General features: G+C 38.8%; 1 protein-coding gene across 1 annotated transcript in view; it reads left to right on the top strand.

The window, feature by feature from the left end:
* The window catches only part of NUP205 (nucleoporin 205), an 84,236-nt gene that overhangs the window by 63,659 nt on the left and 1,428 nt on the right, over window positions 1–19,149 (top strand). Inside the window, exons 33-42 of the mRNA XM_040259948.1 lie at window positions 383–504; window positions 2,046–2,184; window positions 3,695–3,821; window positions 7,911–7,987; window positions 10,164–10,292; window positions 10,511–10,637; window positions 15,995–16,161; window positions 17,739–17,862; window positions 18,314–18,442; window positions 18,987–19,060. Of these exons, the coding sequence (XP_040115882.1) occupies window positions 383–504; window positions 2,046–2,184; window positions 3,695–3,821; window positions 7,911–7,987; window positions 10,164–10,292; window positions 10,511–10,637; window positions 15,995–16,161; window positions 17,739–17,862; window positions 18,314–18,442; window positions 18,987–19,060 (1,215 nt within the window). The remainder of the gene's footprint in view (window positions 1–382; window positions 505–2,045; window positions 2,185–3,694; window positions 3,822–7,910; window positions 7,988–10,163; window positions 10,293–10,510; window positions 10,638–15,994; window positions 16,162–17,738; window positions 17,863–18,313; window positions 18,443–18,986; window positions 19,061–19,149) is intronic.

Raw genomic sequence — 19,149 nt, forward strand, 5'->3', positions numbered from 1 at the left:
CCTTTTCCAGGTTATCTTCCCAACCCAGGGATCGAACCCAGGTCTCCTGCATTGCAGGCGGGTTCTTTACCAGCTGAGCCACAAGGGAGGCCATAGGGGTATAATGTGCCCCTTCCTAGCTAGTCACCAGTGATTACAGATTAGAAATGTGCTGTGATGGGGACATGTCTGGTGGTCCAGTGGTTGAGAGTTTCCCTTCTAGCACAGGGTGTGTGGGGAACTAAGATCCCACATGTCTCAGGGTGTGGCCAAGAATTAAATAAAAATATTGTAAATCAGCTATACTTCAACTTAAGAAATGTGCTATGAGAAAGCCTCATTTTTATATGAGCCCCGTGACTGCAATCTCTGTACTGATGAATTTTGTTCTGTAACTTCTTAGGCATTTCTCACAAGAGTGGCCAAGATTCAGCAGGGTGCTTTAGAGCTGCTGAGGTCTGGTGTGATTGTGAGGCTGGCACAGTGCCAAGTCTATGACATGCGCCCAGAAATGGACCCACAGGGGTAAGTGTCTGTATCATTTGGCTTTTTTTAAGTTACCAGTAAAGGTTTATTAAGGAAAAAGATTTTCAAACATGATTTTGCCCTTTATAATTCTGTTTGAGCAGCACTCTCATCTTGATGGTTTTGTTTGGTCATATGCCCCTGGCATTTGATGCTAATAAATGAAAGTTCCTGGTCAGGGTGAAAGTGAGTAGAGACATGTCTGCGTGCTCAGTCGTGTCTGCCTCTTTGTGACCCCATAGGCTGTAGCCCCCCAGGCTCTGCTGTCCACGGGATTCCCCAGGCAAGAATACTGGAGTGGGTTGCCATGCCCTCCTCCAGGGGATCTTCCTGACCCAAGGATTGAACATGTGTATCTTACATTCCCGACAGGCGGGTTCTTTACCACTAGCATCGCCTGGGAGGCGAGTGCTTTTTATTTTAGAGCAGTGATGTAAGAGGAAGATGGGAGAGCATTTTGTTAGTAGATGGTACTTTCCCAAACTTTATTGTTCTGTTTAGTGGAAGTACATATTTTCCATTATACTGTCTTTTAAAGTCCTGTAATGAAATTATAATTTGTGGTGGATTTTCTTTTCTTGATGACTTGAGTAATATTTTATGTTTTTCTCATTTTAACATTTTGCCAACTGCTTGCTAATTTGAAAGCTTCAAATGAAATTATTTTAAGTTCCAAACTAACAGATTTCTCAGTTGGGTCTGAATGTGGATATTTTTTTCTTTTTTGTCTACGTGGCTCCGACATTGTTAAGCCTATATATAGCCTACCTGCCTACTATCAAATAACACTATTTCAGTTTTAGTAATTTTTTTCAAAAGATCCATTGCCAAATTGCATGTTTTAAGTTTTTCAGGTTTAGCTATAAACATATTTTACTTCGAGAAAAATTAACATCACTTTCTGAAGTTTTAAACATGCGAGTTTTTACTTTCACCTTAGGTGAAGGGGATTAAGTTATATTCCTCCCTTCATGATGTGTTATTATTGCCCATCTTTGGAAAGCCTTTCTGTTATCTCTTTTTATTTCCATATTCTGCTTTCATTCCCTTCTCAACAGGCGATCATTTTGTTTGGGTCCAAAACTTTAAATAGAAGTATTCACAGTAAGCAAATAGTTTATTAATACAGTGGTTCTGAGACCTAAACTTAAAGGTTGAGTTATTTTACAACTTCATTTTAGGTTTTAAAATCTTGTTTTATTTTATATAATAGACAATGTAGATTCCTTTTTGGCTTTGTGTACATGAGAGGGAAATTTGGGGAAAGCAACTTTTGTGTCTGTTTCTCACTCATAGTTTCTATGGCTTAGAGTAGAAACATTTAGAGTAGAATAAGTATGTTTGGAGAATTTTGTCTTCTAAGATTTTCTTCAAGATTCACATAACTGTCTTCACTGTACATGTGGGATATAGAGTCCTCGTTAGTAGCGTCACATCTTAATCAGTCACCGTGGTTATTTGCCACGGGGGTGGTCAGGGACTGTTGGGATGTGCCTTAACTCTTGGACTGTTGCTGTCTCCTTGACTGGATATGAATCAAGCGTGTTTGGCATGAGGGACCCCCCAGTGTTCATCCCTACTCCAGGAGACCGATACCGCCAGATTCTCCTTCCAGCCCTTCGCTTGTGCCAAGTCATCCTTACGTCCAGCATGGCTCAGCACTTGCAGGCAGCAGGGCAGGTAAGAGGAGCCCTTACTGCAGAAAATCATCAGGTACAAAAAGCTTTATTTTACAAATGCAGAAGATGGACCGCTCACATGAATTTCCTTAGGCCCCATGTACTTTGCTCTGAACGTCATTGGCTTATTTTTGTACTCTTGTTTGAATGAAATGTTATAGCTAATTAATAGAATAGTGAGATGGGAAGCACGGGATCTAAATCAGTTGTTTTATAAAAGGAAGCAGTTACTGTGATAGAAATAAGCTGACTTCTAAAATGTAATTTAACCGCATATTTATTAGAGAATGCTACACACTTTATTAGGCCTTACAGAAAATACAAAAGATAAATGGTAATGCTACATTTAGTTGTGATATTATTTCCAGTGCTTTTCAGGGAAATCTTCAAAAATATGTTTCTTTGTTTCTTTAATAATGCAATATACAATTTAGCGTTTTGCTGGTTAGTTAGGTTTATCATTCACGAGTCCGCTATTTTTTATTGTATTGCTCTGTTCTTACGATACTCTCAGAAACTGTGTCCATTTAATAATTTATGGTGATTTTATCTGCTTTCCCTGCCATCAGTCTTTAGGCTTGCCTCACCAAGATAGAATGCTGCTGTTGCTAGTTTGGCACTTGATTTTATACTGCATTGGTCTTGGTGACATTCTGTCCCTTTCATATGCGGCCTTTGAGTTAGTTCTTTAACATGCAAAGACTCTGTCTTCTACTTTATTGACATTAATATTTTTTAAATAGATGTGAAATAAGACCAGACTTAACCTGAGCATAGCAGAATTACCTGAATAGCTTCTTTAAAAAATACAGATTACTGAGTTGCATGTCCAACAATGATGGGCCGAGGCCAGGAATCTGTATTGAAGAAATAAAGGGGCACAATTCCTGAGAGATTCAAATGTTCAACCTGTTGTGGTGTAGTCCCTACCTTTGAGGCCTCTGTAATCTAGTTGAGAGATGTTTTGGTGTGAGGAAGAGTAGAGTCCTCTGTGATGGGACACTGTTGAACGCTAAGCTGGAAGGGCAGAGTTTGGAGGTCAAGGTTTGTATCACCTTTATTTCCACCTTATCGAAAGGAGAGTTAGACAAAAGCTTTTCTGTGATTGTTCCCATGTCATAGAGCCAGCTTGAGTTCAGGAAGTCATTTTTATACACACTCATTTTAAATTCATGTTCTAGATCCATTTAGACAAAAATTTAAAAATAAAATACGGTTCAGATAATAGTTTTCATGCAGTCATTCCAAGTTATTTTATACTCTTCTGCAGTAGCTCTTAAGTGTGTTAAATTTCTAAACTTTGAAATAATCCTTATCTTGAGCTTTCTTACGAATGTTGGCTTCTTGGAGAAATAAAGTATGTAAATGCAAAGGATAACTGTTCATCTAATATTCTGCATTACATTAAATTATTTGCGTCAGTGTTATTAAACCGATGGATATAAATTTATAATAAACTTTTCTACTCTTCTACCTCTGTTTTTTCCTTTCCCTCTCTTTTTCCTTGGTAGGTGTTGCAGTTTCTCATTTCTCATTCAGATACCATACAAGCAATTCTGCGCTGTCAGGACATTAGTGCAGGGTCTTTGCAGGAATTGGCTCTGCTGACGGGAATTATAAGTAAAGCGGCACTTCCTGGTGAGTTGATTATGTTGAATTTTTAAACAATGGCTTTGTAGACATACACTTAGTAGAATGAGGTTGTTATTACTTTGGAGCTATATATGACTTATTTGAGATTGGAACTAACAAAGTTAACTACCTTTTGTGAAGTCATATGTTTGTAAAAATGGTTTATGGTCAGTATAAAAAATTCAGAAAGTTAAAGAAAATAATTAACACCCAAATCCCACTATCTAGAAATTGCCAAATGTTAACTTTTGATAAGTAGCTTTTTAACTAGTGTCCTATGTGTATGTATGTATTGGTGGGTGAGGGGGCATGGTGGAAAGAAACAGACATATAGAGATAATATGTGAAAATGGGATGCCTTTTGTATGCAGTTTTAGAAAGCAGCTATTTAATTTTACATAAACTTTACAGATGAAAAACTAGTTGATGAGAAACTGAAGACATTGATGAATTCTAGACAGACTTTTCTTTAATACAGTTGTACAAGAAATGTTAGTTCTTACAAGAGATATTAGTTCTTAAAAGATTGCTATGATTAAGAAAAGATTATGATAAATTAGTAAGATAATTTGGTCATTTAAAAAATTTGTTTTAAAAAAAATTTGTTTTACTATGTATGAATTTTAGAATCAACTAACTCTTTGTGAAAGATTAAGTGTGAGTTATTTTACACTTCTTCTACCCTTATGTTTATTTGTATTTTTACTTTGTGAAGTAAATATAATTTTCATTTAGTTCTGGAACCATAATACCTTCAGCTATTAATTTTACTTATATATTTACGTGGATTCATAGAAATGCACCAGTTTTTTTTTTTTTTTTTCCTCTTACAACTTCACCATTTCTGAGTTCTTTCTTTTAATTTATCTCTTGGAATTTTTAATTTGTATTGAGGTCCTCTCTCCCAAGAAAAAATATATAATATTCCTTGAATTCTCTAATGTTTACGAGCATCTGAAGATTGCCTTATTCTTGAATGACAGCATGGCCTAATATTAATGACAGTAACTCATTTTTAAGCATTTATATGCTGGGTAGTATTTTAGACAGTTAGCATGTCAATTGATTTAATCATCACAACAGTCTTGAGAGTTAGAACCTTTATTATCCACCTTTTACAGGTGAGGAAACTGAGGCACAGAGAGGTTCGCTTGTCCCAAGTCCCACGGATAACGCTGTAGGGGTTTCCAGGAACTGTAGCCTCTGAGCCTGTGGGCTTAACTACTCAGCTGTTCTACCTCTAATTTTACATTGCTGTGGAGAAGCCTGAGGCCAACCCCTGATTCTGCCGCAGTGACCCTAAGATTTTTCCTCTCTGGACATTCGTCTGTGCCTGAACCCTTTGTGTTGGGAGGAGGAGAGTTTGGCAGGGCTGAGAGCAGTGTTTGTTAAGGTACTTAGAGCCTGTGCTCATTCTGAGGAGATCCCAGGCTCAACTCTGCCTCACCTTGTCGTGTTTTAGTCCTGTGTGCTTATTATGGTCATTTCCCCAGTTCATTCTGGTGGCCTTGAATGATGCCAAGACAGGCCACCCTTCTTGCCTGCTTCTTTGTAAACTGCAAGAGTTTGCTGGCTTATCCTCTTTCCTCCGTACTGCTTCTGAGGGCTGGGATGCGGGTCGTGTGATGGATCATGTTACTTATTCCCCTGTAATTTTTTCAATCTTTTTTTTCCCTTAACCACCACCGTTCTTCAGTATTTGTGGTATAAGGTGGCTCCTTTCCTTTCTTTGGTGAGTTTCATTTGTTCGTAAGTTGATTGTGGAAGGGACATTCTGTGATACTACTTCACTCTGCCATCTTAATCCAGAAGCCGTGAGCCTTTTATCAGATACTCTGGCAAGGTGACTTTTTGGATGAATTTGCCTTTCATTACTTTTTAAAAATACTTGAAACATTCTGAATTTTGCTGATAGTGGCATTTGACCCTGTCACCGTATTAAAATTACATTCAGAAAAGCTCAGTGTATTTTAACATTCTCATGATAAATTCAAACAAATAAAATAGAGTAAAAGCACTCTGACATAGCAATCTCTGTTTCCTGAAAGGAACCAGTTATCAATTTATACTTTATTTTTGTGGCAGTTTCTCTGTATGTGGTGTAAAAATTTTTTCCTCCCTACAAAATGAAGTCATACTATACACACTGCTCTATAACTCGCCCCCCTGTGCCCATTATGTCTTGGAGATCTTTTTTTCATCAGCATATATAGTTCCCACCTCATTCCTTAATTGGCAGAATAGTTTTCCGGTTCTGAGGTATTTATCCAGACCTCTATGACATGTTGATTGTTTCCAGTCTTTTTAAAATTTTCAAATAGTGTGGCATTTAATAACTTTGTATGTGTGTGTTTACATATACATTTTTGTATATTTGAGCTGGTAGACTTGGTATATACTCTTTAAAATAATTTTAAAAGATAATGCCAAGTACCTCCTAATTTTTTGAAATTATTTTTGAAAAGAATTTATGCTCCTGTTAACCCTACTCCCAGTTCAGCCCTTGGTTACATATATGATTTTGTATTATCCTACAATTTCATCCCATGTTTTTGTTTAAAATGCTAGTCCAGTACCAGATACGTTGTACCTTTTCAGCTACTTATCAGGAGGTTAATTTTTTATCTGTGACCCATGGATATTCTATAAAGTGTTTTAGAGTTGAGGGTGATACATATGGTCCACAGTACTGAGGTGCCTTGTAGCAGAAGTCTTAAGAATCTAAGAATTGGATTTCCCCAGTGGTCCAGTGGTTAAGACTGTTTCTACTACAGGGACACAGGTTTGATCCCCGGTTGGGGAAGTTCTGCATACTACATGGTGCAGTAAAAAAAAAAAAAAAAGAATCTAAAAATTGCTTGTCCTTAAATAGAGGCAGCAGGAGGAATGAAAGAACTGGGGAACAGCAAGGCAGGTTGAAGAGATAAAGAAAGGTTAAGGAGAAACAGGAAAAAGCCAAAGTTCCGTGATAGTGTTAACTGCAAACTCTGACTCTCAAGAGGTTAAAATGGAAAAGGATGGCATAAGAATCAGAAACAGCAAATGTAGAAAAAATATTTCAAGAATTTGATATTAATGAGGTTTTTGCTTGATTTTGCTTTGTTTTGGCATACAAGGGAGACCTGAACACATTTTCAAATAGTGAGGAAAAATGCTCTGTGGCAGAGTAATGTTAGAAAGTAATTAAATAAAGTGATTTGGGAGCAGACTCCAAGTGGAGGTGGAGGGTGGGAAGGGATTGGATCTAGTGGAGCAGTGGAGGGCAGCTGAGGTAGCATGACGGCACCTGCCAGGGGATGTGAGTGTCCTCTGTAGTTTGTGATGGGCTTGGAAACCTAAAAAGAGGAGAGCTTGTCATTATGATAAGGTTCTGGGTTACGTGCTATGGAACGTATGCTTGGAAGTAAGAAATGGGTTAAAAGGATTGTGAAAACACATGGAAAGTTAGGGTGGCTAGGACAGGGTCACCTGGGTTCTCTGTATGGCTGGAGTAATGGAACAAAGAAATAAACCAATGGGAATAATGACCCATGGGTTTACTTGGAGGGCTCATTAGAAATAAAGGAAATCCATGGTACTATAAAAGGTTGATCAGCTTAATTTAGGGATTTTGTAGTGGGCCCAAACTGAAAAATTGAATGGAAGCTTTTTTCTGTATGTGTAAGTTATACTTTGCTTAAGGGAAAAGGAAAAAAATCAAATGATGCATACAAGAGTTAAAAGAAAAAAGGAATCCATTTCATTCTTAGTGTTTTATATTCTGAACTGTTTCATGAGAAAGTAATTTACTGTGAAGTTTAGAAAATTTTGTTTTATATTTATAAATAAAAAATAGACTTTCCTCAAAAGACTTTTTAAAATGCACTTTTGAATCTCTGATCCAATCTAGATTTATTTTGCATATGACTGAATGTGTGGTGGTACGCTTAACAATCTGTAAAGTTGTAAGGTATTTCTCAAATCTCCTTCATGGCAGAGTCTGTGTCTATTCATGCATTAAAGAATGTGAAAGAATAAAACTACTCTTCCTAGTTTTTTAATATCTATATTTTGTCAATTACAAAGCTACATTTAAAAACATTCTAAATTTTATAGGTATACTAAGTGAACTTGATGTTGATGTAAATGAAGGATCACTAATGGAGCTACAGGGACATATTGGAAGATTCCAGGTAGCTGATTCTTTACTTCTTTTTTATTTTTTTAATTAAAAAAAAATTGATGCTTACATCTTTAAAGAGCGGTAGTAAAACTTATAATAAAATACAACAGTCCTCTCTGATCCTCCTTATACAGCTTCCTTAATTTGGGTAAACCCAGCAATGATTTTAATTGAGTCTTTCACATCTCTAAATAATTTGCTTATGTTGCTACTATTTGATTTTCCAATTTTAAGAATCATCTGTCAACCTTCCATCAAAGAGGATAAGAATTTAGATCTCTTTACTCCTGTTCTTCCATATGATATGTGTATCTATTATAACATGCCCCCACCCCCAACTCAACAAATCATATCATAATTTTGATTAGATTAACACTTAGTGTTATATTATTATTACTGTGTAAATGTCATTTGTAAATAAGCCATGAATGGACTATATGTTAGTTTTCTAAACATGTTTTCCTTAGAGTAAATAATTGTTGCTTTTTCTTTATTTGCTTGGCTTTTGTACTTCTGATTTATTCTCAAACTCTCCTCTAGTTGTATAATCTCCTTTCAATATATTCAAACATAGTAGATAGCTTATTAATTCAGTATTGTATCACATTCTTTCTGGGAGCCTCCCGGCCTGCTTTGATCTAGACATCTTCACTTTTGGTGGCCGCAGAGGAATTATATTTATATAGTAGAATTTATATTCCATTGTTTTTATACAGTAATTGTCATAACCAGTCCTCTGTTCATGAACTGTTTTTCAAGTTTCCAAAAGAAAAATGCTGTCATCAGCTTTTTAGTGTATCCCTTTTTATGTAATATTACTGTTATCTCTGGGACCCAGGGTATGTAAGTTCTATATTCTGAGTCATTGTCAAGATAGCACTCTAGAAGGGCTTGTGTTCTCTGTAACCAGACCAAAATACTCTGAGTGTTTTCCCTCAGTCTTCTAATGTATTAATTGGTGGGGATGAAAATATTTCTGATGCATCTTTTATAAGGTGGCCTCTGGAAGTGTGTTGCTGCGTCTGTTCTATCTGTCAGTGTAGCAAACAGCCAGTTGTAAGTTTTAAAAATAGATACAGCTGTTTTGACAAAATAAATTTATATTACAGTCTCCTTAGTCTGTTTTGCCTTATCCAAACTTACTCTAGCATGAGTTTAAAGTAGATATTATATAATATGTAGGTATATATGTGTATATAGGTGTGTGTGTATATATAATACCAGTGTTTCAAACACATTTTTATTGTGCACTTACGTGTAGTGGAGAAGGAATGGCAACCCACTCCAGTAATCTTGCCTAGAGAATCCCATGGACAGGGGATCCTGGTGGGCTACAGTCCATGGGGTCATAAGAGTCAGACACGACTGAGCGACTGGGCACATCCTGTGTGCAGAATACTATACTAAGCACTTTAAATATAATTCAGTGTCTCAGGTAATCCAAATAATAATTTTCAAGGTGAAAATTGCTATTATCACTCTAGAAGAGTGAGCACAAAGGCTTGAAGAAGTTAAGTAACTAGTCCCAGGACAAATAGCAAAAAGTCATGTGCCTGCAATTAGAACCCACATCTCTGATTTTGGACATATTGCCAATTTTGTGAAGCTTGTCCTTTCCTGCTGAGAACCGTAGGAACAATTGTATTCTCAGGTGAAAAGTACCAACATGTCAAACAAATGACCTTTGCATTTTATCTGCCAAGGTCACTTCTGTGTTCCCACCTCCTTGATGACATCTCCAGAAGAAGCCACAGGAGTCAGAGCCTTTAAATTTGAGCCTTGGTAGCCAAAATGATCACAGATCTGCTTCTGTTTACCATCTCATTTTGCTTCTCAGTGTTTATTGACTGGTGTTTATTTAATGGGTGTCTACTAAGGAAATTTTTGGTGTGATACAAAAAATTTGGGGCAAACACTTAGACTTTAGTGAGTGTTAACTGCTAAAAAATTAATATTCTTTTAATGAGTTGTCTGCCAACTAAATACATTTGCAAAAAGATGAATTTTAGTATTATTAACTTATAGTTGACATAGTTGGAAGTCAGAAATCATAAACATTAAAGAGGATTTAACTCTCCACTGAGCTGAGTTTTTCTTTATCTCCCTCAAGAAAGAGAGGTCACTAACTTTAAACACATCCAGCTAGATGTGAACTTTTGTTCACTTTTTGTCTTTTCCTTCCTCAGCGCCAGTGCTTAGGACTCCTAAGTCGCTTTGGTGGCTCCGACAAACTGCGTCAGTTTAAATTTCAAGATGATAATGTGGAGGGAGATAGAGTGAGCAGGAAAGATGAGATCGAACTGGCTATGCAGCAGGTAAGAGAAGTGACAGTTATGTAACTATTCTTTAAGGTTTTCACGTTTCTGGAAATATTTGAGAAAAACAATACATGTGGATAATTTTAAACCTGATTTGTGACTTTGTTGTAATTTTACAAATTGCTCGTAATTTTGTTCTCCTTCACATCTGGATCTCCGTGAGATGAGGCATTTGAGGAGCTAATATTTTTGTTACCGCTCTTCTCGCTTTGCAGATTTGTGCCAATGTCATGGAATATTGCCAGTCACTCATGTTACAGAGTTCCCCTACCTTCCAGCATGCTGTGTGTCTCTTCACCCCTAGCCTTTCAGAAACCATTAACAGAGATGGGCCCCGACAAGGTGAGCTGCTTCTTTCTTTCTGTATTTGAGCAATTAAGTTGCTAGGATTATGAGGACCTCTAGTTGGCTCCAGTAAGGTGCACCTTTTTTTTTAACCAGTAATGAATGGGGAATTTTTAAATCGACTTCTTTAAGAAGAAGTTATAAGGAGGTACTGTTGTCAGACCTGTGGATGCAACTGGAAAGCTTGAAAGCATAGAGAAATTTAAGATTTTCTGAGAATGAATCTAGAAGAGCCATGCAGGGAGAGTATAGTTTTATATAGTGTGTGAGACCCCATAGAGTCTGGGATTGGAGACTAAGCTAGCTAGGTGAGAAGTATGAAAATATTGCAGATAGTTTATATGTTAAATCATGTTAAACTGAATTTTTAGTATCTCAGTTGGATTTTGTGTGATACCAATGTATGGTATGTGCCATACCATCAGTTCAGTTCAGTCGCTCAGTCGTGTCCGACTCTTTGCGACCCCATGAATTGCAGCATGCCAGGCCTCCCTGTCCATCACCATCTCCCGGAGTTCACTCAGACTCACATCCATCAAGTCCATGATGCCATCCAGCCATCTCATCCTGGGTTGTCCCCTTCTCCTGCCCCCAATCCCTCCCAGCATCAGAGTCTTTTCCAATGAGTCAACTCTTCGCATGAGGTGGCCAAAGTACTGGAGCTTCAGCTTTAGCATCATTCCTTCCAAAGATATCCCAGGGCTGATCTCCTTCAGAATAGACTGGTTGGATCTCCTTGCAGTGCAAGGGACTCTCAAGAGTCTTCTCCAACACCACAGTTCAAAAGCATCAGTTCTTTGGCACTCAGCCTTCTTCACAGTCCAACTCTCACATCCATACATGACCACAGGAAAAACCATAGCCTTGACTAGACAGACCTTAGTCGGCAAAGTAATGTCTCTGCTTTGGCATATGCTATCTAGGTTGGTCATAACTTTTCTTCCAAGGAGTAAGCGTCTTTTAATTTCATGGCTGCAATCACCATCTGCAGTGATTTTGGAGCCCAAAAAATAAAGTCTGACACTGTTTCTACTGTTTCCCCATCTATTTCCCATGAAGTGATGGGACCAGATGCCATGATCTTCGTTTTCTGAATGTTGAGCTTTAAGCCAACTTTTTCACTCTCCTCTTTCAGTTTCATCAAGAGGCTTTTTAGCTCCTCTTCACTTTCTGCCATTAAGGGTGGTGTCATCTGCATATCTGAGGTTATTGATATTTCTCCCAGCAATCTTGATTCCAGCTTGTGTTTCTTCCAGTCCAGCGTTTCTCATGATGTACTCTGCATAGAAGTTAAATAAGCAGGGTGACAATATACAGCCTTGACATACTCCTTTTCCTATTTGGAACCAGTCTTTTGTTCCATGTCCAGTTCTAACTGTTGCTTCCCGACCTGCATACAGATTTCTCAGGAGGCAGGTTAGGTGGTCTGGTATTCCCATCTCTTTCAGAATTTTCCACAGTTTATTGTGATCCACACAGTCAAAGGCTTTGGCATAGTCAATAAAGCAGAAATAGATGTTTTTCTGGAACTCTTGCTTTTTCCATGATCCAATGGATGTTGGCAATTTGATCTCTGGTTCCTCTGCCTTTTCTAAAACCAGCTTGAACATCAGGGAGTTCACAGTTCACGTGTTGCTGAAGCCTGGCTTGGAGAATTTTGAGCATTACTTTACTAGCATGTGAGATGAGTGCAATTGTGCGGTAGTTTGAGCATTGTTTGGCATTGCCTTTCTTTGGGATTGGAATGAAAACTGACCTTTTCCAGTCCTGTGGCCCCTGCTGAGTTTTCCAAATTTGCTGGCATATTGAGTGCAGCACTTTCACAGCATCATCTTTCAGGATTTGGAACAGCTCAACTGTAATTCCATCACCTCCACTAGCTTTGTTCATAGTGATGCTTTCTAAGGCCACTTGACTTCACATTCCAAGATGTCTGGCTCTAGATTAGTGATCACATCATCATGATTATCTGGATCATGAAGATCTTTTTTGTACAGTTCTTCCGTGTATTCTTGCCACCTCTTCTTAATATCTTCTGCTTCTTTTAGGTCCGGACCATTTCTGTCCTTTATCGAGCCCATCTTTGCATGAAATGTTTCCTTGGTATCTCTTAATTTTCTTGAAGAGATCTCTAGTCTTTCCTATTCTGTTGTTTTCTTCTATTTCTTTGCATTGATCGCTGAAGAAGGCTTTCTTACCTCTTCTTGCTATTCTCTGGAACTCTGCATTCAGATGCTTATATCTTTCCTTTTCTCCTTTGCTTTTTGCCTCTCTCCTTTTTGCAGCTATTTGTAAGGCCTCCCCAGACAGCCATTTTGCTTTTTTGCATTTCTTTTCCATGTGGATGGTCTTGATCCCTGTCTCCTGTACAGTGTCACGAACCTCATTCCATAGTTCATCAGGCACTCTATCTATCAGATCTAGACCCTTAAATCTATTTCTCACTTCCACTGTATAATCATAAGGGATTTGATTTAGGTCATACCTGAATGGTCTAGCAGTTTTCCCTGCTTTCTTCAAGTTAAGTCTGAATTTGCCATACCATAGCACAGTAAAATTTAGATACTTAGTAGGCTCATGTAGCCTGTGATTTCCCTATGACCCAGTAGGGAAGATTAGGAATCTAAGGGAGGATTATGGATTGGTTAAAGCCATTTTCCATGGGACACTCAAAGGCCAAAAGCCCTTTTGGATCTTGGTGGTTATTTGTGATGGACTGGTGGTAATTTCAAGAAACATTCTATTTGAGATTTCTGAGAATCATTTTAGGGTTTGTCTTACTGTGTTATAAGTGTCCTAGGTAGTGGGATTAAGAGAATTTTATTGAAGTATTATTTAAATACAACAAAGTTCACCCATCTTAGGTGGACTGTTTGAGTAATTTTTGTAATTTTATGCAGTGTGGAACTACTATCACAGCTAAAATAGAGAATAATTCCCTCATCCTTTGACGTTTCTTCTTGTCCCTTTGCATTTGATTGTTTCCTTTGACCCTTTGGCCAAGGTGTCTATTATTTTGCCTTTTCCATAATTTCATATCAGTAGACTCATACAACATGTAGTCTTTTTTGTGTTTTGACATTCATTTAGCTCAGTGTTTTTGAAATCCACTCTTGTGTGCATTACTATTTTGTTCTTTTTACTTCTGGCTGGTATTCCATATGAATTTATCTATCCACTAGTTGATAGATATTTGGGTTATTTCCAGATGTTTCGCTGTTGTGAATAATGCTGCTATGACTATTTGGATATAGATCTTAATGTGGATGTATGTTTTCATACCCTTTGATTAGATGCCTAGGAATGCAATTGCTGGCTTGTGTGATATGTTTAACTAAGTAAGATACTGCCATTCTGTTTTACAAAGTGAAAATCATTTTGTATTTCCACCAGCCGTGTAAAGAGTTCTAGTTGATCCACATCCGACTTGTTAAGTTTCAGCTGTTGTACTGGGTGTGTTGTGCTATCTCATTATGGTTTTAATTTGCATTTCCTTGATGACTAATGATGAGCCTGTGTCCAGGTCTAGTACCATTTGCTGAAAAGATTTCTCTTTTTATTTGATTACTTTGATACATTTTGTCAGAAATCAATTGACCACATAAATTTGGATTTATTTTTCTTCAGACTTTTTTAAGGACTAATAAGCGTATTCTTTTCTGCCAATTCTAGACATATAAATGGGTAGGTATTCAGTAGGTTCTATAATAGTAACAGAGATACAGTTTAACCTAGTGGTTAACCTAGGGTTAAGAGCACAGCCTGCTGATGAACTGCCTAGATTTGAATCCCAGTTCTACAGGTGACTTAAGAAAAATGACTTAGCTCTTTGTGACTCAGTTTCTTTGTCTATAAAGTAGAAGTAATAACAAGATCTCCTCTAGTGAATTATTATAAGGATTAAATGTGTTAATGAGTATAAAGTGCTTTAGAACAGTGCCTGACAGCACAACATCAGTGTTAGCTATTGTTATTTTTATTATTGCTCTTGTATTGTTATCCTCTGGTATATTTACTGTTCTTTGTGATCAAGGGACCCTTTCCTGTAGCACTTCTATTTCCTTGACCTCGTTCTCTTTCCCGCAGAATCTATTTCTGTAATTAAATATCTCATGAGCCATCCTCATCTGATGTCTAAGTCTGGTGCCTCTGAATATTTTCTAGACTGGAGCAAATTATTGTATAAGAATTCCTGAAGAAATTTGAAACACGCTCAGCATTAGACCATCGCATTTGTGGATAGTTTCCTACCAAGTCGAGGTCTCACAAGTGTTATCTGGGGACCAGCATTCATAATTTCACTAGGAGAAGGCTTTCTGTGATGACCTGTGTCATAGAGATGGTCACATCCTCACTGAAGACTGGGAGAGGAGACCTGGCAAATCAGATGAGTCTAGGCAAGATCCGTTGACAAAGGACTCTTCTTTTTCCCTCCATGTGAAGAAGGTCTGTGAGATCCGACTTTGGAGCAAAGTTCAGGGAGATGGCAGTGAAGGAAGCAAGTGTAGATCTCTCCCTCAGTATTCATGGCAGTTGGGGCCATTAAACAAAGTTTGTCTCCAAATTAAACTTGAAGTTACTAAGGTGTTTCTCAAAGAAATCCCTTCGTTGCAAGAGGAAATTGCTTTATTTGTACCACGCAAAGCATGTCTAGAATAATAACGTTACTGCTCTCTAGTTTTTCTTCCCTCTACAGACGGTTTTTCCGGCATCACATTGTTCCTTTCCACCTTCATCAGAAAGTGGTCCCGTAAAAGGCAGATCATTTTGTTTTGCTAGCCAAATGGAACTATTGTGGTGGAAGAATTAAACTTTAAAAATTCTGTCATCTGTTTTTTAGCTATGTGTTAGTATTCTGCTTGTCTGTTTGGAAGAATGATTTTGAGCTGGGAACTAAGCAACCAGAAAGATGCAGACTGGAAATGAATCCATATAAGTAAAGCCATAGGGTGAAGCAGGACTTACTCACCTGGGGTCAGGAAACTAAGCTGTATCTGTGCATGTGGGTTGGTGGGGTGGTAGAGAGATGGTGTATAGGCTTATAGCTTCCATAGAGTTCTCAAAGAGGTCTTCACCCAGTAAAGGGTAAGTTTTCTCAGTGTTCATCAGCCAGACTTACTTATTGTCTCAAGGCTCTAGCCTTATGTACCTACCTCATTACAGTAGCTCCTAACCACATCTTTGAACTGTTAGTGATTTTTAAAAGTAGTCCTGGATTGTTTTTAATAATAGTTTACATGCCTTTAAATTCCTGGGCTTTCCTTTTTTAAAAAAAAAAACAGGTCATTTGAAATTCATATAAAATGGCTGTAGGTAGAACATTGTTTTTTTTTTTTTCTTATCAACTCCATTAGATACCCAAGCTCCAGTGGTTCCATACTGGCACCTGCCTGGTTTGGGCATTATCGTCTACCTGCTGAGACAGAGCGCTAATGATTTCTTCAGCTATTACGACAGTCATCGACGGAGTGTCAACAAGCTACAGAACGTCGAGCAGCTTCCCCCAGATGAGATAAAAGAGGTATGAATCTTATAATGGACAATGGAGACTTCTGAGAAACCATTGCTTTTCCTGATAAGGCAGGGGACCAGTGTCAGACTGATAGGTAAAGATGCTGCATCCAGTGAGACAAAAGGAACTCCAGTGACTCTTCTCTGGTGGCTTGAAGAAGAGTCCCTCACCTAAGTTCCACACTTCATAAGTGTAGAAACTTGACTGAGTGACCAAAAGTTGCACCTGTTCAAGAAAACCACCTGCTTAAAAACAAGTTGGCCTTTGAATAAAATTTGGTAATTTATACTATAAACATCTGTGCTGAGAAACGTAGGTTTCTATTGCAGATGCTTTTTCAGTTAGAAGTGATTTCCTTAGGTAAGATGTCTCTGTCCCTCCAACAACTTCAGTATCTGTTAAGTGAATTTTTCAGACAAATGGGATGGCCTGTCGGACTTGACCACCTTCTCTCAATGACCGAGAACCATTCCCTGGCACTTACTGTAACTGAAGAGGCTGAGTTACTGGGCTTGCCCCCTAAGCAGCCTGCCTTCCTTTCCATTTGGCACAGCTGAACTGTAAAACATCTGTGGCCAGTGCTGAAGCCTCCTGGCGTCCTGTGTGGCAGCCTGGTTGTTGATCCATTTTGCCATTCCCGGTTCACACCAGGTTTTCTAAATTATAGCATGTCACCCTCCGGACTAGTCAGAGCCCACTCCCTCTTTGCATCCTTCTGATAACTCTAGGGAGCATCAGAGTTCATGATGTGCCCAGTCCTGAGTTCCATGTGCCACCTGAATACATGAGGCAGATACTGTTGCTGCTCCTCTTTCCGAGATGTGGAAACTGAGGCACTGAAAGAGGGTATAGTTGACTCAAAGCCCACAGCCAGCAAGTACTGGTGGGGGCAGGTGTTACTGACTGGGTTCAGGTGATCTCCGAAGTTGAGTGGGTTACCCCCAGCAGCCCTTCCCCTTCGTGTGTGGCTCACGGGTGATGCTGGCACTCGAAGAAGGAGCCGCGGTGTCACAAGAGAGCACGTGGCACTTCCCCAGCCTCTCCGCAGCACGCCTGCCGCCACACCCAGGGTCTGCAGGCTAAATCGACCTGTTGTGCTTGAAGGTATGCCAGATGGGGGAGGGACCAGGGGAGTTTCTGGTTTATGATCGTACATTTGTTACGCTCTACAAGTCTCATTTGTAGTTTCTTCAGAAGATACCTGATAGCTGTTACAGATATTCTCCACGGCAGTGTGGCATTTACTGCTTGAAAATGCACTGTTTCGTTTTGTTTTATTTTAATTTGACAGGAAATTCAGGGTTGGTTGGCCCATCAACAGATTGGAAACATCTATTTGAGGGACTGGACTTTTTCAAAAAGCCACAGATGAACATTCATTTATGAATTCAACTGCTTCTTTGGCTCTTGTTTTAAATTACTAGCTTCCTAACTAGATGCTAAACTCTTGTCTGCAAGGATGTTTAAATTCACTTGAATGTTTTTCACAGTACTTATCACAAATGACTGCTTATAGTAGATTTTCGTTAAATTTTTGGTACAATATGTGTCATTCTTAATACTGTGTTTGATTTTTTTTTTTAAAGTTGTGTCAGTCAGTGATGCCTGCTGGTGTTGATAAAATCTCCACTGCCCAGAAATATGTCCTAGCAAGACGGCGTTTGGTGAAGCTGATCAACAATCGAGCTAAACTGCTTTCCCTTTGTTCTTGTATCCTTAATGCAGTCATCGAGACTGCAGGGTGCTTGAAGGGTGACCTCTAAGGGAATCTTCAAATGTAGGAACTCTTATTCTCACATTATTTGGGTATCAGAACCAGATGGAAAGGGACATTATTACCATTATTTTTTTCTAGTTAAATGCCCGACATATTTCTAAATGGAAAACATTTTCTTATTCTTTAGAGTAACTAGTAATCCTCATAATATATGCAGATACTTTGTGTCCAGACAGGAGATAAGGACGCTGAAGGCTCTACTATACTGCGCTCGAGGGTCTGATCTCCTTCCTCTCAGCACAGCTTGGTGCTTTCTGGAGAGACCTTACGACCAGCTTGTTAGACTGAAGCTGTGGGTACATCACTGAATGGTGCAGTCTCAGAAACTGGTTTGAAAATCATGTGATGAGATTGTTTTCCTTGAGTCTGGCCTCTCCCCTGTAGTCATCATAGAGACCTGCCTGTTTATTCTCTGGCGCCATCTGGAGTACTACTTGTTACACTGCACACCCACCGATTCTCAGGATTCCTTATTTGCCTCCAGGTCCTTATTTAGAAGCAGAAGGCTACAAGGTAAACTTGATTCTGAAAATTAGTGAACCACAGATGCCTATAGACTTCAGCACCTTGCAGAACTAGTTACACTTAACTGATGCCTGCTTTGGTTACAAAGTATGGACTAGGTAACTAAGTAACTACTTAGTTACTAAGCATAACTAGTTTTTTTATTTCCCTCCTGTCCATGGGAGATTGTGCAGAGCACAAGAGCATCTTAAGAGGCTGTCTTCAGCTGCTCCTCAGCTTCTCGCATGGCTGATGCAGGTCCAGAGTCCTCTGGTCCAGAGGAGTGGAAATGGGTCAGCCTTGGCTAAAGGGATCTTTTGTGACTGGTGAGCATCTATTGGATCCCTTAAGTGGCAGGAAGCAGAAGGAAAGCTTGAGAACCCTGGCTTGGAAATCGAAATGCTTCCTAGGGGCTTCCATTTACTGAAAGCTAAGAGTCCTCAGCTTTGACCCATGCTGGTCACAGACACTGTGGTTCATTGTCATTGGGTTCTTCTGTTCTGTGGAGGAGACACACCTGCAAACCTAGTTTGACCGTGTCTTTTATCTCTAGATTCCTTCGCTTCGGAAAGCAATCTGGATTTTAGAAGTGGGCTAACTACAGTGAGCCAGCATGATATAGAGCAGGTAACGTTCTGTTCTCATACTCTTGTTCTTTTTTTGCAGGTTCAAAGGGAAAGCCTGGTATGTGAGTAAGATAATAGTTTTCACAGTTG

This window comes from Oryx dammah, unplaced genomic scaffold (assembly GCF_014754425.2).
Source record: "Oryx dammah isolate SB20612 unplaced genomic scaffold, SCBI_Odam_1.1 HiC_scaffold_18, whole genome shotgun sequence".
NCBI lineage: Eukaryota > Metazoa > Chordata > Mammalia > Artiodactyla > Bovidae > Oryx > Oryx dammah.